Raw genomic sequence first — 23,445 nt, 5'->3', positions numbered from 1 at the left:
TTAAGAGGCTTATCGGAGGCTGTAGACATGGATGCTTAACCCCGGGCTACATGGTAACTTTCACTCATTTTACAATTTTCACCTCGCTCACCTATTAGCTTTGTCCAATTTTCTTTTAAACTGTAAATTGTTTGAATTTCGGGTATTTCAGTGTCTTTTTTTTTTTAAAAGTAAACCATCAGTTTCCACCCGAACTAAAACGGGTGTCAGCGTTAAACGGTGCACTGCTGTCTTCAAACATGCTCGGTTCTAAGTTCGATTTCTTTGGATATTCTCTCAGTTTTGAACAGCATATTTGTGCTGCGTTATTCCTGTCGGTGTTGTGCAGTTTTATCAGTCGCATGGCTAGGAAGTAGATAGGTAATTCCCGCATAGCACATTAGTAGTTAGGAATAGGGGGACAGGGGATCGGGGATTAGGATGCGTGACCTTTGACCTCTGACGCCACCAAAATTCCTCAATTTTCCGGAAAGAGGCTTAGTTCTGTGCGCGACGCGAACCCTTCCTCCAGGTCTCGGCTGTACAGCTAGCTGCAGCATTGTTGGGCTCGCCCCCCCCCCCCCCCCCCCCTGCAGAGTCTTGTTTTCACTCCGTCCACGATTCCCGTCCTTTTCGTTCTCCGAAACATCATGCACAGCGTGGATGTTGACTGTTTCGGCCGTGATTGGCGACCAAACATGATTTTCGAAACAGTCCAACGCTTTGATAATAATTCCAAGGAAAAACGTACTGCTGGCGGTAAATAAACGGTTCCTATGAAAATTGCACCAGTCCATTATTTCAAACGTTACGTTCAGACGGGATGCCTACGTCTGCGTGATTACACGATAAATATATGTGGCAGTTTTTTTTTTCTTCCGTTAATTGTTGCGTCATATTGGTTAGAAGTGTAGTGTTTGCATTGTGTCAACAGTTTTAAACGACTATTTTTATGAAAGTGACTTTTTAACGACGAAGATTCTAATTCAATCATTTGACGTCATGCACCACTTACGTGATGTTTTGAGCGGAGCAATATGGCGACGGTGAGGTTAAAAAGTGCTTGAGCTACGTCGTGGCATGCTGTCTCCTGACAATTCCTAACTCCGTCCGTTCAGAGTTGTTTGGTGATTTAACGTTTGTCTGAACCTCAGCCGATGCAGGCGTACAGTATGAGTGCCCCAGACACAGATGCTAGCTGAACATGCTCGGATAGTCTGTTCAGCGCCTGGTCGCTACACAGTACACAGCGTTGCACTGTTTGGCGGATTATTTTGTTAGGCTGATGAGCCACTAAAAAAAAGATACATATAGTTTGGTATAAAATGTAGCTGGTCGAACGAAGTCACTATAGCGCCATGTCAATGCTGAAAGAGTTGAAAATCTCAGAGCCAACAGATACCCATAGTTATTTGGGGATGGAAAATATATATATTTAATTTGCTGATAAATCTTGCAACTAAAAATTTTTAAAAAAACTTCGTAACACTTTTGTTAAATATGCCTATTCGCATTAAAAAAATTGGTTGTCTGTAAGTCGGTTTACGGACGATAGTTTAACGTGACAACGTCATAACAAAACATTGATGAAATGATTTCTGACTTTTATGAATAAAATTAAATCATTTTTATTGAATTATCACTATTTTGTATGGATACAAAGGAGTGAAATGAAATCTACAATTTAATTGATAAATTTACTTTTATTTGCACTCATTAATTCAAATATGTTTATTACTTTAACGAACAGATTATTTTAACTATAAATTTTATACATGTTTGCTATTTAACTTCTTCCAATAGGACGATGATAGGAAAAGTAGGAAACGAATGGGAGTGTTTCAAGTTTAATGTGCCTCGAAAAAGTCAAATCGATGGTGGTTCCAATCGAGTGAGATAGATGCGGCGCAAGCGTACAATGAGCGTAACGGGACAATGTGCGTAACGGGACAATGAGTCGTCCTTTTTCGTGCGTGCAGCTGGCGTTCATCGATTTATTAGACGTCACGTCAAAAACTGTTCGTTACACTTTTGTTAAATATGCCTATTCGCATTAAAAAAAAAAAAACCCTTATGCCCCACACTGGGCAAAGAGTGTGACATAAGTTAATGAACTCCATCCGAAATTCTTTGTCATTAAAAGACATTATGTGAGTGAAAAACTTAACTAGTGAAAAACCGAACTAGTGTCACTGACACAACAGTCAACACACAGTAGGCTTAGGCGGACCATGTCGGGGCCTGCCACACTGGCGGATATGCTCGCTCAGAGGCTCGGATGTAACATGGTGTTAGGACAGGGGCCGAACAAGCCCATGCACTACCGAGTCAGGACATTATTTTGGACATTCGCCATCACTGGTTACGCTTGTGTCATTACAGACAAAAAGAGATGGGAAAAAAGGGCAAATATGCAAACACAATTCCATGGAAGGAATTAGTAAAAAAAAAAAAAGTAACTGAAAAGTCGGTTTACGGACGATAGTTCAACGTGACGTCATAACAAAACATTGATGAAATGATAGTTTAGTTAAAGTACTAAATTTTAAAGCTACTTTTTAAAAGCCCGCCTTAACCTATTTAAAATAATAGTAGATTCATGGGCCAAACGAGTGGAAGAGAGATAGATGCGGCGCAAGCGTACAATGAGCGTAACGGGACACAGCGTAACGGGACAATGTGCGTAACGGGACACATTTTCGTGCGTGCAGCCGGCGTTCATCGATTTATTAGACGTTGTCACGTCAAAAAAATGATTGCAGCACAGGACGGACGGACACAATGGCCTGAAACGACGAGACAGAAGTAACAAGGACAGTAAAATAAAGCTTTAAAATGACCTAGTTCAACACGACAGCACAGATACACAGGGAAACCCAGCGATGTATATATATATATATATATTAGGACACCACAAGGACGACAGCGTGTGTGCCTGATGACGGGAACAAATCTCAGTCCCCGAAGCCTCGCAGCTGTTGTATCGGGAACCCTGCGGTGTTGGCCTGTGCTGTTAACCTTATAGGCTTACTGAGTGTTTTCAGATGAGCGACTGCACGTGAAGTTACACTAGGCCACGACTGTCCACTACCAACAAGGGTGTTTAGCTAGGTACTGCAGTTCGTCCAATCACATATATAAATAAAGCCGTAGCCAGTGGCGGATGAAGGAAGGAGGTGGGTAGAATAACTCCCCTCCCCCTCCCCCTCCGCCGCCTCTTCCGAAATCCCAAACAATCTAAAAAAATGTTTTCCAACAAACAAAAACAAAATTGAAAGCAAACAGCAGGCAAAGCGGTCCTACCTCCAGCTTGTGTGGTCAGAACAATAGCTTTATACATAATTTTATTTATTTATTTCATCGCCATGACTTCATCACAAACTCAACCTGTCACAAAACACCACGTTTTGTAACGGTTAGTACTGCTTGCAGGCTTATCCCGGTATCCCCTCCCCACTTGGCACCAGCGAACCGTCAAGGCTCTGTCTCGCACGCCATGTCGGGTATTTCATCTACCCTGATAGGACGAAAACTAAAAGTGTGTTGCTAATAGAAGCAAAAGGAAACATCACAAGTCATTCGTTACGCACAGATTGCATTTTCAGTAATGGTCATGGTAACGTTTACATTCTTAAGTGTTTGTTAGTTGTGAAGGGTTTGAAAAGTTGTGCATTAAATTGAGGAGAGCACCTGTTCAAGTTATTAGCCCCGAGCACTTAGATTCTCTTGGTTACACTGGGTAGTGTCCAGTGTGTTCGGGCCGGCACGAGGCGAGCAGGGCCGTGGAATACATGGTGAGGTATCGTAGTGTCGACTATACCCGCAGGAGCGCGGCGGCTTGGTTACACTGGGCAGCAGCGGGCGGTCTCGCCCAGTGTGCTCGGGCCGGCACGAGGCGAGCAGGGCCGTGGAATACATGGTGAGGTATTGCAGTGTCGACTGTACCCGCAGGAGTGTGGCGGCATGGTTACACTGGGCAGCAGCGGGCGGACTCGCCCAGTGTGTTCGGGCCGGCACGAGGTGAGCAGGGCCGTGGAATACATGGTGAGGTATCGTAGTGTCGACTATACCCGCAGGAGCGTGGCGGCTTGGTTACACTGGGCAGCAGCGGGCGGTCTCGCCCAGTGTGCTCGGGCCGGCACGAGGCGAGCAGGGCCGTGGAATACATGGTGAGGTATCGTAGTGTCGACTATACCAGCAGGAGCGCGGGGGCTGGGTTACACTGGGCAGCAGCGGGCCGTCTCGCCCAGTGTGCTCGGGCCGGCACGAGGCGAGCAGGGCCGTGGAATACATGGTGAGGTATCGTAGTGTCGACTATACCCGCAGGAGCGCGGCGGCTTGGTTACACTGGGCAGCAGCGGGCGGACTCGCCCAGTGTGTTCGGGCCGGCACGAGGCGAGCAGGGCCGTGGAATACATGGTGAGGTATCGTAGTGTCGACTATACCAGCAGGAGCGCGGGGGCTTGGTTACACTGGGCAGCAGCGGGCGGACTCGCCCAGTGTGTTCGGGCCGGCACGAGGCGAGCAGGGCCGTGGAATACATGGTGAGGTATCGTAGTGTCGACTACACCAGCAGGAGCGCGGGGGCTTGGTTACACTGGGCAGCAGCGGGCGGTCTCGCCCAGTGTGCTCGGGCCGGCACGAGGCGAGCAGGGCCGTGGAATACATGGTGAGGTATCGTAGTGTCGACTACACCAGCAGGAGCGCGGGGGCTTGGTTACACTGGGCAGCAGCGGGCGGTCTCGCCCAGTGTGCTCGGGCCGGCACGAGGGGAGCAGGGCCGTGGAATACATGGTGAGGTATTGCAGTGTCGACTACACCAGCAGGAGCGCGGGGTTTGGTTACACTGGGCAGCAGCGGGCGGTCTCGCCCAGTGTGCTCGGGCCGGCACGAGGCGAGCAGGGCCGTGGAATACATGGTGAGGTATCGTAGTGTCGACTATACCCGCAGGAGCGCGGCGGCTTGGTTACACTGGGCAGCAGCGGGCGGTCTCGCCCAGTGTGCTCGGGCCGGCACGAGGCGAGCAGGGCCGTGGAATACATGGTGAGGTATTGCAGTGTCGACTGTACCCGCAGGAATGTGGCGGCATGGTTACACTGGGCAGCAGCGGGCGGACTCGCCCAGTGTGTTCGGGCCGGCACGAGGTGAGCAGGGCCGTGGAATACATGGTGAGGTATCGTAGTGTCGACTATACCCGCAGGAGCGCGGCGGCTTGGTTACACTGGGCAGCAGCGGGCGGTCTCGCCCAGTGTGCTCGGGCCGGCACGAGGCGAGCAGGGCCGTGGAATACATGGTGAGGTATCGTAGTGTCGACTATACCAGCAGGAGCGCGGGGGCTGGGTTACACTGGGCAGCAGCGGGCCGTCTCGCCCAGTGTGCTCGGGCCGGCACGAGGCGAGCAGGGCAGTAGAATACATGGTGAGGTATCGTAGTGTCGACTATACCCGCAGGAGCGCGGCGGCTTGGTTACACTGGGCAGCAGCGGGCGGACTCGCCCAGTGTGTTCGGGCCGGCACGAGGCGAGCAGGGCCGTGGAATACATGGTGAGGTATCGTAGTGTCGACTATACCAGCAGGAGCGCGGGGGCTTGGTTACACTGGGCAGCAGCGGGCGGACTCGCCCAGTGTGTTCGGGCCGGCACGAGGCGAGCAGGGCCGTGGAATACATGGTGAGGTATCGTAGTGTCGACTACACCAGCAGGAGCGTGGGGGCTTGGTTACACTGGGCAGCAGCGGGCGGTCTCGCCCAGTGTGCTCGGGCCGGCACGAGGCGAGCAGGGCCGTGGAATACATGGTGAGGTATCGTAGTGTCGACTACACCAGCAGGAGTGCGGGGGCTTGGTTACACTGGGCAGCAGCGGGCGGACTCGCCCAGTGTGTTCGGGCCGGCACGAGGCGAGCAGGGCCGTGGAATACATGGTGAGGTATCGTAGTGTCGACTACACCAGCAGGAGCGCGGGGGCTTGGTTACACTGGGCAGCAGCGGGCGGTCTCGCCCAGTGTGCTCGGGCCGGCACGAGGGGAGCAGGGCCGTGGAATACATGGTGAGGTATTGCAGTGTCGACTGTACCCGCAGGAGTGTGGCGGCATGGTTACACTGGGCAGCAGCGGGCGGACTCGCCCAGTGTGTTCGGGCCGGCACGAGTTGAGCAGGGCCGTGGAATACATGGTGAGGTATCGTAGTGTCGACTATACCCGCAGGAGCGCGGCGGCTTGGTTACACTGGGCAGCAGCGGGCGGTTTCGCCCAGTGTGCTCGGGCCCGCACGAGGCGAGCAGGGCCGTGGAATACATGGTGAGGTATCGTAGTGTCTACTATACCAGCAGGAGCGCGGGGGCTGGGTTACACTGGGCAGCAGCGGGCCGTCTCGCCCAGTGTGCTCGGGCCGGCACGAGGCGAGCAGGGCCGTGGAATACATGGTGAGGTATCGTAGTGTCGACTATACCCTCAGGAGCGCGGCGGCTTGGTTACACTGGGCAGCAGCGGGCGGACTCGCCCAGTGTGTTCGGGCCGGCACGAGGCGAGCAGGGCCGTGGAATACATGGTGAGGTATCGTAGTGTCGACTATACCAGCAGGAGCGCGGCGGCTTGGTTACACTGGGCAGCAGCGGGCGGACTCTCCCAGTGTGTTCGGGCCGGCACGAGGCGAGCAGGGCCGTGGAATACATGGTGAGGTATCGTAGTGTCTACTATACCAGCAGGAGTGCGGGGGCTGGGTTACACTGGGCAGCAGCGGGCCGTCTCGCCCAGTGTGCTCGGGCCGGCACGAGGCGAGCAGGGCCGTGGAATACATGGTGAGGTATCGTAGTGTCGACTACACCAGCAGGAGCGCGGGGGCTTGGTTACACTGGGCAGCAGCGGGCGGTCTCGCCCAGTGTGCTCGGGCCGGCACGAGGCGAGCAGGGCCGTGGAATACATGGTGAGGTATTGCAGTGTCGACTGTACCCGCAGGAGTGTGGCGGCATGGTTACACTGGGCAACAGCGGGCGGACTCGTCCAGTGTGTTCGGGCCGGCACGAGGCGAGCAGGGCCGTGGAAAACACGGCTATCAGCGCCGGCGGGGTGAAAGGTCGTGGCTTTGTCGTAGATAACAGACCGAGTGAGAGGCGCTGATTCCTCCCCAGCTCCTCTGCAGGGTTGCTGGGGAGACTCGATTCTCCGCCAGCCACAGGCCTAGTCTTGCCGGAGGATTTCCGCAGGCAGTCTCGGTCACCGCAGCAGGTGTGCCGCCATCTGTGTGTCATCATAGCGCTAATGGACCTCTTGGTTCCACTGTCAGACCCCGGGGCTGTCCTAGGGCAGGGATTGTCACCTATTATCTCTTATTAATGATCTGTAGAATTCAGGTTGTGATCGCTGTGAAAATACAAGTCGTTACTGAGATAAAATTTAGTGGATTTCAGTTTAGTTTAGCGGGTTGCTCTGGGGCCGTGAATCCACGTCTGTGTTTTAGGGATATTACTACAAATTGTCAGCAGGAGGGTGGAAATTAAAGGAATGAGATTCGACGCCCTCTGGAGCGTGGAAGCAGTTTTAAATGAGCTGCCTGTCCAGCCACTCGGTGGTAGTGCGGTGTGGGAATGTGGTTTTGCTGTATTGTTGCATGTAGTTAGTAATGCGAGTTTATGGTACGCTTGAAGTGCGGGAGAATAGATACAATATGACATGTCTGGAATTTAGTATACCCTTCAATAGGGCAGAGATCCAACAACCTGCCTTGGGTAGTCGCTTAGTGAGACATTGTTCTGCTTGTGATAGTTTATAAACTAATATAAAATTACATAAAAATGTCTTTTGCATACTTAGTCATCGGTAACTCTTTTTTTTTTTTTTTTTTTTTTTTTTTTTTAACTTTTTGGTGATCTACTTGTAAGGATAAATGGATTAGATTAGAGTGCTTAAAACTTTTCAGGTTAAATATTGTACCTTCATGACATAGGTGTTTATATTTCAAGACTAAATTAATATATTTTATTTTTTTTTTATTTTAGTATAAATATTATTTAAAATGCTGAATAAATTTTCACCCTTAAACTAAATTAAATTATATTTATTTCAGGACAATTATGTCATGAATTAACCAATATAATTGATTTAGTTGTCATCATAGAGATTTTTAGAAAAAAGTTAGCTTGTTATGCAGAGAAATATTTTTTTTTTGTTTACACGTTGAACGATGCTCAGGAAATATTTTATCGATGATCAGCTTAAGACAGGCATCCAAGATTATTGCAAACTCCAAACATCAATATTTAGACTAGGTGCTCGTAGATAGAATCATGCCGGTGGCTGGAATTGGCTGCATTAGCTGGTGCCTCACAATCAAGGTCACAGACACACGAGATCCCTAGCGCCAGCAAGTAAGCAAGAGTGTGGGATCCACCCACCACGCGAAGTATATCCAAAGTCTTAAAGCATTACATAATTAAGACTGTACAATAGCTGGTCACATAACATTTAATTTGTGAGTCTTGCTCTTTTTTGACGTGACAACGTCTAATAAATCGATGAACGCCGGCTGCACGCACGAAAAGTGTCCCGATACGCACATTGTCCCGTTACGCTGTGTCCCGTTACTCCCATTGTGCGCTTGCGCCGCATCTATCTCTCTTACACTCGATTGGAACAACCATAGATTTGACTTTTTCGAGGCACATTAAACTTGAAACACTCCCATTCGTTTCCTACTTTTCCTATCATCGTCCTATCCTTAAAAGAATAACACAGATTGGAAGAAGTTAAATAGCAAACATGTATAAAAGTTATAGGTAGTTAAAATAATATGTTCGTTAAAGTAATAAACATATTTGATTTAATGAGTGCAAATAAAAGTAAATTTATCAATTAAATTGTAGATTTCATTTCACTCCTCCTTTGTATCCATACAAAATAGTGATAATTCAATAAAAATGATTCAATTTTATTCATAAAAGTATGCAATAATTTCATCAATGTTTTTTCTTATGACGTTGTCACGTTAAAATATCGTCCGTAAACCGACTTTACAGTCAACCAATTTTGGTTTTGTTCAGACAGAAGTTGCACATGAAATTTAACACCAGGCCAAGGTTGGGTGAGTAGCACTGCAATTGTGGAACACCCCCAAAACAGAATCCCGCCAACAACACTCCTATGGCAGTGGGCAGCGATACAAAGATGCTTAAGGAGCCAATCGAAACTTACACTGGCTGAAGTGACGTTTAAAGGTAAAAACTGGTGGAATCGCTGGTTTCTGAACATGATGTGTAGGGGAGAGAAGGGGAAGCCAGAGTCTATGGAACCTCAACTGCATGTGTTCGTGCTGATTTCTAGTGAAGGCACACGTGGACTTGGTGAGCTGCTCTCGTACACACTTGAGATGGCCTAATTGAGACCAAACATATTTATGGCTACTAGTTCGATACCTACTGAATGCATGTTCGCTGCTGAGCTTATTTTGAAGCAAGTAGTATATAATAGGGGCTCCGGAAACAGGATTCAAGTTGTGGTGTGTGGCCGGTGGTGTCGACCGCCATATTGGATTGTGACCTCACGGCGGCCATCTTGGATGACCTTGTCCTTGACCTCTGACCTTTGACCTTGACCCCGGCGGCCATTTTGGATCCGCCATCTTGGATCTGCCATCTTGGATGCATCGTAACAGGACACAATGTAACGGGACACAACGTAACGGGACAAAGCGTAACGGGACATAACATAACGGGACAAGTAGATCACGGCGGCCATCTTGGATCCGCCATCTTGGATCCGCCATTTTGGATGATGTCATTTTGTTTTCTCGAACATCCCGACATTTTGTTTTCCGCCATTTTGAATTATGACGTCACCGTTGCAATTTCCGTTACGGCCGCCATCTTTAACTTTTTTATTTATTATCCGATTTTAATGAAATTTTTTTTAAAAAAATTATAAAAAAATCCATTTAATAAAAATTTAATAAATTATTTATAAAAAATGTACTTTACGACACGGAGCTCGGAGTCCTCGGTTCGAACCCGACGGGTGCAAAAAAATTAAAAATGGCGACCGATCCTTCCCCCCACGGTGGGTGCTGGCATACTGACCCCCACCACTTAGGTCAAAGTATACATATCTTCACCTAGTATGATGTCATGTCCGCCATCTTGAAATCTGGACGCCATCTTGAAAATCTTTATTTATTATCCGATTTTAATGAAAAAAATTCCAAAATTTTTCAAAAAATTAATGTATTTGAATTCTGTATGATTATATCGATGTACGTCCTTGGTTCGATTCCCGACGAGAGTAAACGGTCGATCCTTCCTCCATGAAAGCTACCTAGACTGATCTACCACCACCAGTACAAAGGTTTATATCATCAACTGGTATGACGACACGTCCGCCATCTTGTCTTCATCCGCTGGAGTCCACCATCTTGTTTTCGTCTGCTAGAGTGTGCCGATACCATGTAGTATAATTATCTGGTCACCATACTTTTGTCCTCAACTGTTGACATTGATCATTGACCTTGGCCTTTGACCTTGACCTTGAAATTTGACCTTGACCTTGGCCTTTGACCTTGACCTTGAAATTCGACCTTGACCTTGAAATTTGACCTTGACCTTGAAATTTGACCTTAACCTTGAAATTTGACCTTGACATTGAAATTTGACTTTGTCCTCGAAATTTGACTTTGTCCTTGTCGACCATCATGGATCCGACATTTTATGTTCAGTAGATGCTACCAGGAGCTACCACCTGCTGGAGTATGCCATCTTGTGTGTGTGTACTCGTATTATAGAGTACATTTCCATCTGGATAATTTTATTCTAACCCGCTACAGTGCAGTAATCATTTATTACTGTGACACACGCCATCTTGAAATTTGGACGCCATCTTGAAAATCCGTAATTTTAATGCTAGAGATTCGGGAAAAAGTTCAAAATTCATTAAATAATTCACTCATTAAAGTAATGATTGATTAGATCGATTCCCGTCCTTGGTTCGACCCCTGACCGATACCAATCAACTTTAATTTTAAAAAATACCACAAAAGCGACAGGTTTGAGAAAATAAAAAACCACCACAAGTTCTTTTAAAAACTTTTATTACATACATTCTAATCTACTACAAGTACATAATAAACACAGACAAAGTACTAAAGTCTTGTGGATTCCTCGATTCAAACAGTCTTCTTATTGTACGGACAAAGCCTTTTACATGACTTTAAATGTCTATACGATCCGTTCATCACCGCAGCCAGAGACGGACTGAAGTTCATATCACCAGGGTCCCACTTATATATTCTCATTTGCTGGTACAACACACGAGTCAAAACAATAACCATGTTCATTATACTTCTCGGAGCATTTTTTATAATGAAGATGTAAGCTATCAAGACGTGAAATTAGTTTTTTGCACTTATTGCACTGAAATTGTATTCTTTTAACATTATTAGAACAACTGCTTCTTTCATGTCTGCGAGCATTTGAGGTAATAGTAAATGATGCGTCACAGTATTTGCACCGACGCAATGTATGCTTTTCATTAGTGGAAGAATCCATTGCTGACGATGAAACATCGGATGATGATGGTATCACATCTTTTGAAATCTCCTCCAATGTTGACGTCGTCGTTGCCAACGGTATCTGCACCTTCTCCATCGTAGCTGTCGTCAAGGTTCCCGTAGACGATGGTACAACCTCCGAGTTCGACGTTAAAGACGGTAAAGATGCCATCGAGGTCTCAAGAACAGCTAATTGACACGTCTTATGCACCAGAAGAAACAAACTAGGTGATCCTTACACCGCCGACGTCAGTAACTAACTGAGCGTCCTGCTGTCTAGGACTCGCTTATATACATGCACCGGATGGAATAATACGCTAGTCAAATCAAGAACCATTTACAATAATACTAGAGTCAAATCTACAAATTAAAAAAGAGGATCATTTGATCGAAAAAAAAATTCGATCTCTCCAATATACGCCAGGCTCCAAGAGCTACAATTCTCGTCATCAGATCCATCTAAATTTTGCTCCTATGCTTCAATTGACCATTAGCTGCAAGTGCTCCAACAGATCCATCAGCTCCAACACGTAATGTACGCAATGTACGCACAATACATGCAATTTACATGCAATAAATGTAATGATCACTCAGTACACACAGGAAACGGAACGTACACACAGTACACACAGGAAACGGAACGTACACACAATACATACAGGAATCGAAACGTACACACAGGAAACGAAACGTACATACAGTACACACAGGAAGCGGAACGTACACACAGTACACACAGGAAACGGAACGTACACACAGTACACACAGGAAACGAAACGTACACACAGTACACACAGGAAACGAAACGTACACACAGTACACACAGGAAGCGGAACGTACACACAGTACACACAGGAAACGGAACGTACACACAGTACACACAGGAAACGGAACGTACACACAATACACACAGGAAACGGAACGTACACACAGTACACACAGGAAACGGAACGTACACACAATACACACAGGAAACGGAACGTACACACAGTACACACAGGAAACGGAACGTACACACAGGAAACGAATCGTACACACAATACACACAGGAAACGATACGTACACACAGTACACACAGGAAACGAAACGTATACACACAGTACACACAGAAAACGGAACGTACACACAGTACACACAAGAAAAGGAACGTACACACAGTACACACAGGAAACGGAACGTACACACAGTACACACAGGAAACGGATCGTATACACAGTACACACAGGAAACAGAACGTACACACAGGAAACGAAACGTACACACAGTACACACAGAAAACGGAACGTACACACACTACACACAGAAAACGGAACGTACACACAGGAAACGAAACGTACACACAGTACACACAGGAAAGGAAACGTTTACACACATTACACACATTAAACGGAATGATCACACATACATTAGCGGAAACACACAGGCTTAGTTGGAAATCAGAATACAAGACACAAAAACATTAAATTTTTACTTTCAATATTTAATTACTTCTCAACATTACACAAATACAAGTAAAAGAAACCATTATTGTATGTAGCCAGCTTTCCTCAGTTCTTTGAGTATGAAGGATATTTCTTTGATGCACGAATAGTTTCCTGCACAAAGCGACTCATGTAGAAGTCTTAGCCGGTCAACCAATATGTTTGGATCTTTCCATGATGTGTAATCAATCTCTTCTACCACCATCTTACTTGCTTGTTTATTATAAATACTGTTAATATCACAATCGTCCCTGTGATCATAATAAGCATTATCAGATTTATTTTTTATAACACGACGTTTCCATCGTTTCGGTCTCAGGACATCGCCACATTCTTCGATCTTGTCAGCTCTAGGTGCTTCATCACAGTCTATGCCTTTGTCAACAGCCTCAGAGTCACTGTAACAATCACTGTAGAAGACATCCTCTTCACCCATATTACCGTATGAATTCGCTATCGATGATGTCGAAGTGTCTTCTTCGTCTTCATGCTTCCTTTTTAGGAGTCCATCATTTTTACAAAGAATGGAGGATCTACTGAATATAGGTTTGAATGTATTCTCACTTTTCACGGTGTTGATACTTCCATTAGTTTCAGTCTTCCCGAAGCCATTAGCATCCTTCAATTTATGTTCTTCCTCACAATCGGGTGAGCTAATACCATCACGCTCAGGACAAGGAAAATTATTGTCGTAATGCAGATCACTCTTCTTTAGTCTAGTGGATCAATCGGTGTCCTCTATGCCGTAAGTAGTCTTGACTTTACATGTTCTACCATGTCTTTTTAAGCTGTCAATTCGTGTTAACAACCTGCTACAACGATTACAGCTTAACATGTTGCGTAGTGGGTTTCTAGCACAATCATTCTTCTCATGACGTCTAGCATTCCTTCTCATGGCAAAATCCTTGCCACAGTATCTACAGCGGCTTCCTTCCGATTCAGCTGCAGATAAGAAACCACGATCCATGGTAGCTTCTGTGACTAATGTTAGATACAAACTGTCAGTTTTCTCCAATTGGAACCATTTCTTAAATAGAGTTTTTGAAATGTTTCATCAGCGAGAGTTAAGTTATCTAATGCAAAGAAAATTGATGCAAGTAGTTCTGGCTGTCGTCATCAGATGTCGCTACGTGTTGCTTGTAGGTAAATAATATCTATTTCATTAATGTGGGATGCGTAACGCTCACTATCGATCGCAAAGGGAGGTTGGCTTCGATAGTATCCAAGGAGAAAAAAAGTTCGTCCTTCCTGCTAGTGCTTCTCAGATTTCTCACGGTCCACCATCTTGGATTGTGACGTCACGACGGCCATCTTGGATGGGTGTGACTTTGACCTTTGACCGAAACCTCAGGAATGATCGCAAGCACACGGATTAACCATCAAAATATTGATAAGAATAATCAGGAGCACACGGAGAAAACCATCATAATATTGGCAAGAATAATCAGGAGCACACGGAGAAAACCGACACAAGTTTTCTTTGATATCATAAAAATATAAAAAAAAAATTAATAAAAAATTAAAAATAAAAACGAAAAAAAAAAAATCAAACATTCTGCTAGCTTGTGAACTTCTCATTGTTGAGTAAAGATAGAGTTCTAGTACAAGCCAGAATGTTTGATTTTTTTTTTTCGTTTTTATTTTTAATTTTTTATTAATTTTTTTTTATATTTTTATGATATCAAAGAAAACTTGTGTCGGTTTTCTCCGTGTGCTCCTGATTATTCTTGCCAATATTATGATGGTTTTCTCCGTGTGCTCCTGATTATTCTTATCAATATTTTGATGGTTAATCCGTGTGCTTGCGATCATTCCTGAGGTTTCGGTCAAAGGTCAAAGTCACACCCATCCAAGATGGCCGCCGTGACGTCACAATCCAAGATGGTGGACCGTGAGAAATCTGAGAAGCACTAGCAGGAAGGACGAACTTTTTTTCTCCTTGGATACTATCGAAGCCAACCTCCCTTTGCGATCGATAGTGAGCGTTACGCATCCCACATTAATGAAATAGATATTATTTACCTACAAGCAACACGTAGCGACATCTGATGACGACAGCCAGAACTACTTGCATCAATTTTCTTTGCATTAGATAACTTAACTCTCGCTGATGAAACATTTCAAAAACTCTATTTAAGAAATGGTTCCAATTGGAGAAAACTGACAGTTTGTATCTAACATTAGTCACAGAAGCTACCATGGATCGTGGTTTCTTATCTGCAGCTGAATCGGAAGGAAGCCGCTGTAGATACTGTGGCAAGGATTTTGCCATGAGAAGGAATGCTAGACGTCATGAGAAGAATGATTGTGCTAGAAACCCACTACGCAACATGTTAAGCTGTAATCGTTGTAGCAGGTTGTTAACACGAATTGACAGCTTAAAAAGACATGGTAGAACATGTAAAGTCAAGACTACTTACGGCATAGAGGACACCGATTGATCCACTAGACTAAAGAAGAGTGATCTGCATTACGACAATAATTTTCCTTGTCCTGAGCGTGATGGTATTAGCTCACCCGATTGTGAGGAAGAACATAAATTGAAGGATGCTAATGGCTTCGGGAAGACTGAAACTAATGGAAGTATCAACACCGTGAAAAGTGAGAATACATTCAAACCTATATTCAGTAGATCCTCCATTCTTTGTAAAAATGATGGACTCCTAAAAAGGAAGCATGAAGACGAAGAAGACACTTCGACATCATCGATAGCGAATTCATACGGTAATATGGGTGAAGAGGATGTCTTCTACAGTGATTGTTACAGTGACTCTGAGGCTGTTGACAAAGGCATAGACTGTGATGAAGCACCTAGAGCTGACAAGATCGAAGAATGTGGCGATGTCCTGAGACCGAAACGATGGAAACGTCGTGTTATAAAAAATAAATCTGATAATGCTTATTATGATCACAGGGACGATTGTGATATTAACAGTATTTATAATAAACAAGCAAGTAAGATGGTGGTAGAAGAGATTGATTACACATCATGGAAAGATCCAAACATATTGGTTGACCGGCTAAGACTTCTACATGAGTCGCTTTGTGCAGGAAACTATTCGTGCATCAAAGAAATATCCTTCATACTCAAAGAACTGAGGAAAGTTGGCTACATACAATAATGGTTTCTTTTACTTGTATTTGTGTAATGTTGAGAAGTAATTAAATATTGAAAGTAAAAATTTAATGTTTTTGTTTCTTGTATTCTGATTTCCAACTAAGCCTGTGTTTTTCCGCTAATGTATGTGTGATTATTCCGTTTAATGTGTGTAATGTGTGTATACGTTTCCTTTCCTGTGTGTACTGTGTGTACGTTTCGTTTCCTGTGTGTACGTTCCGTTTTCTGTGTGTAGTGTGTGTACGTTCCGTTTTCTGTGTACTGTGTGTACGTTCCGTTTTCTGTGTGTACTGTGTGTACGTTTCGTTTCCTGTGTGTACGTTCTGTTTCCTGTGTGTACTGTGTATACGATCCGTTTCCTGTGTGTACTGTGTGTACGTTCCGTTTCCTGTGTGTACTGTGTGTACGTTCCTTTTCTTGTGTGTACTGTGTGTACGTTCCGTTTCCTGTGTGTACTGTGTGTATACGTTTCGTTTCCTGTGTGTACTGTGTGTATACGTTTCGTTTCCTGTGTGTACTGTGTGTACGTATCGTTTCCTGTGTGTATTGTGTGTACGTTTCGTTTCCTGTGTGTACGTTCCGTTTCCTGTGTGTATTGTGTGTACGTTCCGTTTCCTGTGTGTACTGTGTGTACGTTCCGTTTCCTGTGTGTATTGTGTGTACGTTCCGTTTCCTGTGTGTACTGTGTGTACGTTCCGTTTCCTGTGTGTACTGTGTGTACGTTCCGCTTCCTGTGTGTACTGTGTGTACGTTTCGTTTCCTGTGTGTACGTTTCGTTTCCTGTGTGTACGTTCCGTTTCCTGTGTGTACTGTGTGTACGTTCCGTTTCCTGTGTGTACTGTGTGTACGTTCCGCTTCCTGTGTGTACTGTGTGTACGTTTCGTTTCCTGTGTGTACTGTGTGTACGTTTCGTTTCCTGTGTGTATTGTGTGTACGTTCCGTTTCCTGTGTGTACTGTGTGTACGTTCCGTTTCCTGTGTGTACTGAGTGATCATTACATTTATTGCATGTAAATTGCATGTATTGTGCGTACATTGCGTACATTACGTGTTGGAGCTGATGGATCTGTTGGAGCACTTGCAGCTAACGGTCAATTGAAGCATAGGAGCAAAATTTAGATGGATCTGATGACGTGAATTGTAGCTCTTGGAGCCTGGCGTATATTGGAGAGATCGAATTTTTTTTTCGATCAAATGATCCTCTTTTTTAATTTGTAGATTTGACTCTAGTATTATTGTAAATGGTTCTTGATTTGACTAGCGTATTATTCCATCCGGTGCATGTATATAAGCGAGTCCTAGACAGCAGGACGCTCAGTTAGTTACTGACGTCGGCGGTGTAAGGATCACCTAGTTTGTTTCTTCTGGTGCACAAGACGTGTCAATTAGCTGTTCTTGAGACCTCGATGGCATCTTTACCGTCTTTAACGTCGAACTCGGAGGTTGTACCATCGTCTACGGGAACCTTGACGACAGCTACGATGGAGAAGGTGCAGATCCCGTTGGCAACGACGACGTCAACATTGGAGGAGATTTCAACAGATGTGATACCACCATCATCCGATGTTTCATCGTCAGCAATGGATTCTTCCACTAATGAAAAGCATACATTGCGTCGGTGCAAATACTGTGACGCATCATTTACTATTACCTCAAATGCTCGCAGACATGAAAGAAGCAGTTGTTCTAATAATGTTAAAAGAATACAATTTCAGTGCAATAAGTGCAAAAAACTAATTTCACGTCTTGATAGCTTACATCTTCATTATAAAAAATGCTCCGAGAAGTATAATGAACATGGTTATTGTTTTGACTCGTGTGTTGTACCAGCAAATGAGAATATATAAGTGGGACCCTGGTGATATGAACTTCAGTCCGTCTCTGGCTGCGGTGATGAACGGATCGTATAGACATTTAAAGTCATGTAAAAGGCTTTGTCCATACAATAAGAAGACTGTTTGAATCGAGGAATCCACAAGACTTTAGTACTTTGTCTGTGTTTATTATGTACTTGTAGTAGATTAGAATGTATGTAATAAAAGTTTTTAAAAGAACTTGTGGTGGTTTTTTATTTTCTCAAACCTGTCGCTTTTGTGGTATTTTTTAAAATTAAAGTTGATTGGTATCGGTCAGGGGTCGAACCAAGGACGGGAATCGATCTAATCAATCATTACTTTAATGAGTGAATTATTTAATGAATTTTGAACTTTTTCCCGAATCTCTAGCATTAAAATTACGGATTTTCAAGATGACGTCCAAATTTCAAGATGGCGTGTGTCACAGTAATAAATGATTACTGCACTGTAGCGGGTTAGAATAAAATTATCCAGATGGAAATGTACTCTATAATACGAGTACACACACACAAGATGGCATACTCCAGCAGGTGGTAGCTCCTGGTAGCATCTACTGAACATAAAATGTCGGATCCATGATGGTCGACAAGGACAAAGTCAAATTTCGAGGACAAAGTCAAATTTCAATGTCAAGGTCAAATTTCAAGGTCAAGGTCAAATTTCAAGGTCAAGGTCAAATTTCAAGGTCAAGGTCAAATTTCAAGGTCAAGGTCAAATTTCAAGGTCAATGTCAAATGCCAAGGTCAAGGTCAAAGGCCAAGGTCAAGGTCAAATTTCAAGGTCAAGGTCAAAGGCCAAGGTCAAAGGCCAAGGTCAATGATCAATGTCAACAGTTGAGGACAAAAGTATGGTGACCAGATAATTATACTACATGGTATCGGCACACTCTAGCAGACGAAAACAAGATGGTGGACTCCAGCGGATGAAGACAAGATGGCGGACGTGTCGTCATACCAGTTGATGATATAAACCTTTGTACTGGTGGTGGTAGATCAGTCTAGGTAGCTTTCATGGAGGAAGGATCGACCGTTTACTCTCGTCGGGAATCGAACCAAGGACGTACATCGATATAATCATACAGAATTCAAATACATTAATTTTTTGAAAAATTTTGGAATTTTTTTCATTAAAATCGGATAATAAATAAAGATTTTCAAGATGGCGTCCAGATTTCAAGATGGCGGACATGACATCATACTAGGTGAAGATATGTATACTTTGACCTAAGTGGTGGGGGTCAGTATGCCAGCACCCACCGTGGGGGGAAGGATCGGTCGCCATTTTTAATTTTTTTGCACCTGTCGGGTTCGAACCGAGGACTCCGAGCTCCGTGTCGTAAAGTACATTTTTTATAAATAATTTATTAAATTTTTATTAAATGGATTTTTTTATAATTTTTTTAAAAAAAATTTCATTAAAATTGGATAATAAATAAAAAAGTTAAAGATGGCGGCCGTAACGGAAATTGCAACGGTGACGTCATAATTCAAAATGGCGGAAAACAAAATGTCGGGATGTTCGAGAAAACAAAATGACATCATCCAAAATGGCGGATCCAAGATGGCGGATCCAAGATGGCCGCCGTGATCTACTTGTCCCGTTATGTTATGTCCCGTTACGCTTTGTCCCGTTACGTTGTGTCCCGTTACGCTTTGTCCCGTTACGTTGTGTCCCGTTACGTTGTGTCCCGTTACGTTGTGTCCCGTTACGTTGTGTCCTGTTACGATGCATCCAAGATGGCGGATCCAAGATGGCGGATCCAAAATGGCCGCCGGGGTCAAGGTCAAAGGTAAGAGGTCAAGGACAAGGTCATCCAAGATGGCCGCCGTGACGTCACAATCCAATATGGCGGTCGACACCACCGGCCACACACCACAACCTGAATCCTGTTTCCGGAGCCCCTATTATATACTACTGAAGCACTAAACTTTGTGCCCAAACTAAGAATTTGTGGTATTGTCAATGTCTTCAATTTATGGTATACTGGGAATCTACTAAATATATTTTATGTTAGATGAGAGTTATATTTTTGAGGTGTGTTCGTTTTAAACAAAGTAATAATTAGTTTTGCTCTCAATTACTTTGTTTAATTTCCATACAACTATGTTCATTTATTTTTTGGTTCTTAACCCTGCGCCACGGCTTTATATATATTTTTTGTGATAATTTGAGCATCACGTTAAATTGCGTTGTACGATAAAATGACTTTGACAAGGGTAATTCACTTAACATGGCAGCTGCTATGGTCGCCGCTGATAACACACGTCTCATGGCGCCCCTGTGGGAAATTAATCTGTGACCCGAGAGATAGCTTTGCCACTTATTTTTTTTCTGTTTGTAATCTTTATCTATTGGAACTGCTTGTCTGTGAAGCCCCCGGAGGCAGTGGGCACTCGAGAGATAGGCGGCGCTAGCGCAGACCCGCGGTAGAGCGTGCGCGAGGTGGTTGGTCGCAGCGGCCAGGGACGGTGTGTGGACGCGTGGAGGGGATGTGCAACCCTGTGGCATGTGATTGGCCGTCAGAGGTCTGACGAGCAGATCTCAGCTTTAGCAAGTTCACCTGTCGAGGTTATCTCATTTATCAGTTTGACCGATACCTATTGGTCAAGCTGCACACAAAGTAATGTAAGTCTCACGAAGCCAGATATAAAGGGAATTGTGTTGGACAAAATTACATTCATCATTAGTTTTCTGTATCAGCATGAGATTAAAGATATTTTTTTTTAAATCTTTAGTTTACTAAAAAAGAATATTACATGATTACATAAGTAAAGAAGGTAATACTGAAATATAAAAAAACTGTAGAATTGATGAGAATGACCAAAGATTTGCACGCACTTTAAGTTCTAAAAAGGCTTAACTGCCGAATGACCCGTTTTGTTAGTGGAGTGAACAAGTGTTCCTGCAACCTGGTTTGAACCAACTGTATAAAAAACATGACATTTGTGATTTCAGCTCGAAGAATGAGGAAGTAGACGACAACTGTGTTGTCAGGGCGAGGGGCTTACCGTGGCAATCCTCCGACCAGGATATCGCAAAGTTCTTCCGAGGCTTGAATGTTGCAAAGTGAGTATACACCATCTCATCAGCCTAGTAGTTTTTTTTTTCTTGAAAGAGTAATGCTAATCGTGTAAGTCTGTTCTCCTGCTTTCCTCATCGAAGATGTTAGTCCTTCCATCGTGTATTAAATTTTAGTGTTCTATGACTGTGGTTATGTTATATCTACACTCTTATGTCCTGGCGGTGAAGGAACAGTCTCCTAAATGGCTAGCAGTTGTTTTTGAAGATACCCCTTTTCTACTACTCTGTTATATTTTTTATTTAAAAAATGTTATTTTTGTATGTGAATGTATGAAATATGAATAAGTACTGGCTAATAGAGAAAGGCATTAGGTGTCGAGGGTAAGATTATGCCCTACAAAACTTTCACCATCTGGGATAGAAAGTTTTGATTGCAAATCACTTGGCTGTAAAGGGCTATGGGGAAGTAGTGCACTCAGGTGAGCAGTGGTTGCGATAGGATAGGATTAATGGGCCCAATCTCCTTCAGACTCAACTTAGTATTCTTGGATGAGACACTTTTATACAAGCATAGAAATTTTTTTATTCATTAAATGAGTTTTAAAAATTTAATTGGATTATTAATGAAAAACGTATATGCACTGAAATGTAATACCATGTTTTAAATTTCTATTTAGTGGAAAAGGGCTCCCCCATTTTTTATGTTTTTTACTTTTCTCTAACCCCCTCCAGCCACAAACAACTCTTTTCCTGCCATAGAATCATGTGTATTTAGGGGTGTATTTGAAGGGTGTATATCATGTGTATTTAGGGGTGTATTTGAAGGGTTGTATTTGAAGAGGTGGAATGTGGGGCCATGCTTCCCTTTCTCCATAAGAAAGTTTTGTAAATTCTGCAAAAAAAAAATTACTGAAACAATTGTTTGAAAGCAATTATAGAAATTCCAGTAAGAATAATAAAAATTTTTGTGAATAATAAAAAAAAGTTAATTTGCTTGATATATAGTGTAAGGTAGAAAATAGTCAAAAGGTAAATATAAAGCACTGCAGTGTAATTTTTAATGTTTTCAATGTGCAAATAATACAGTTTATGGTGAAATGGGAGATGGATAATGTAATGGTAGGAAACTTTTTAACATTACTAGGAAAAATTTGAATTTCACATGGCTGCATCTAAACAGAGAACAAAATAGGCAGGCACGACATGCCCTTCTAAATGCTGAGGGACTCTGCTCCCTTGTTCCAGGGGTGGCGTAGCCCTGTGTCTGAGCCCTCAAGGTCGGCGTAACGGAGAAGCACTGGTCCGCTTCGTGAGTCAGGAGCACCGCGACATGGCCCTCAAGAGACACAAGCACCACATCGGCAACCGCTACATAGAAGTGTACAAGGCCTCCGGCGAGGACTTCATCAACGTGGCGGGAGGTGAGGCACTCTGCGCTATGGCTCTTGTCTCAGCTGATTTCAGGTCTCGATAGCGAGATCATTGCATTGTTCAACTTGGGGAGGACCCAGCCACGGCTTGTAGTGAGGACCATCTCAGAATTGTCGAGACCAACAGTTTACTACTGCACCTGCCCCCTGTAATTTTGGCTGTTCGTATTATTTGAATCATTATACAAAGTACAGTAAATCTCTGGTAAGAAATTTCTCAAGGTACTAATAAACTAAGGACTTAGAAACAGGGAAATTTTATTAAAAGGGTAAAATTGTGTGTTATATATAAACTTACTATGCAGGGAATTTTCTCAACTCTTTTTGTTGTGGTAAAAATAATGCATGTTGTACTCGGAAAGTGTAGCAGTGTTGAGCAGTCAGCGGTGTTTGGCAAAAATAACAATGTAGAGAAATAATGCACATCTAAATTAAGCATTTCTATAGAGAAAAAAAGACTTGCCACTTTGAGGTATTTCTTTCACAAAAAGCAGCTCCAATTACAAACTAGTTAGGCCACAGACATTATTTACAGCTTAGCATGCCGAGAATAGGTTATTCCATGCATTTGAGATAATTTGAAGGACACAGGTTTTACTGTAGGTTGTTCCACTTCACCAGAATTAAGTTCTGCAAACACAATATTTACATTCAGAGAATGTTTCAAAAACGTCTTTTAGTGATGGGGAGAGAGAAAAAAAAAAAGTTACGAAGGTTAATGGAAAAGTGAAGGGGAAATTTAGCCAGAGCAGGATGGAGACCCTCAATATTTTTATGTCCATTGGTTGTCTCATGAGCTGTTGAGCTGCAGGGAGTGAAAGCTGATAGTTCTGAAGCAGTGTTACATCACCAGTACTGCTGTAACTGTGCCCTGTTAACTCCTGACCGTGGTTATATTCTATGTAAAATAATTTTTAACAAATTTACTATATTTTTTTAGCAATCTTTAATGAATATTCTATTACAAATATTTTTTAACAAATTTACAATACTTTTTAACAATCTTTAATGAATATTGTATTAATCTTATCATTT

At 43.6% G+C, this 23,445-nt stretch overlaps 1 protein-coding gene across 10 annotated transcripts in view; it reads left to right on the top strand.

Annotated features, from left to right (window-relative positions):
• LOC134528383 (RNA-binding protein fusilli) overlaps positions 1 to 23,445 on the top strand; it is a 326,528-nt gene that overhangs the window by 270,195 nt on the left and 32,888 nt on the right. For all 10 annotated transcript variants that reach the window (XM_063361967.1, XM_063361964.1, XM_063361968.1 and 7 more), the window contains 2 exons: positions 20,915 to 21,025; positions 22,226 to 22,401. In XM_063361967.1, coding sequence (XP_063218037.1) covers positions 20,915 to 21,025; positions 22,226 to 22,401 — 287 coding nt within the window. The remainder of the gene's footprint in view (positions 1 to 20,914; positions 21,026 to 22,225; positions 22,402 to 23,445) is intronic.

The sequence above is a fragment of the Bacillus rossius genome, chromosome 1, assembly GCF_032445375.1.
Source record: "Bacillus rossius redtenbacheri isolate Brsri chromosome 1, Brsri_v3, whole genome shotgun sequence".
Taxonomy (NCBI): domain Eukaryota; kingdom Metazoa; phylum Arthropoda; class Insecta; order Phasmatodea; family Bacillidae; genus Bacillus; species Bacillus rossius.
Note: the sequence above shows the minus strand (reverse complement) of the source record. Positions and strands in the feature narration are given on the sequence as shown.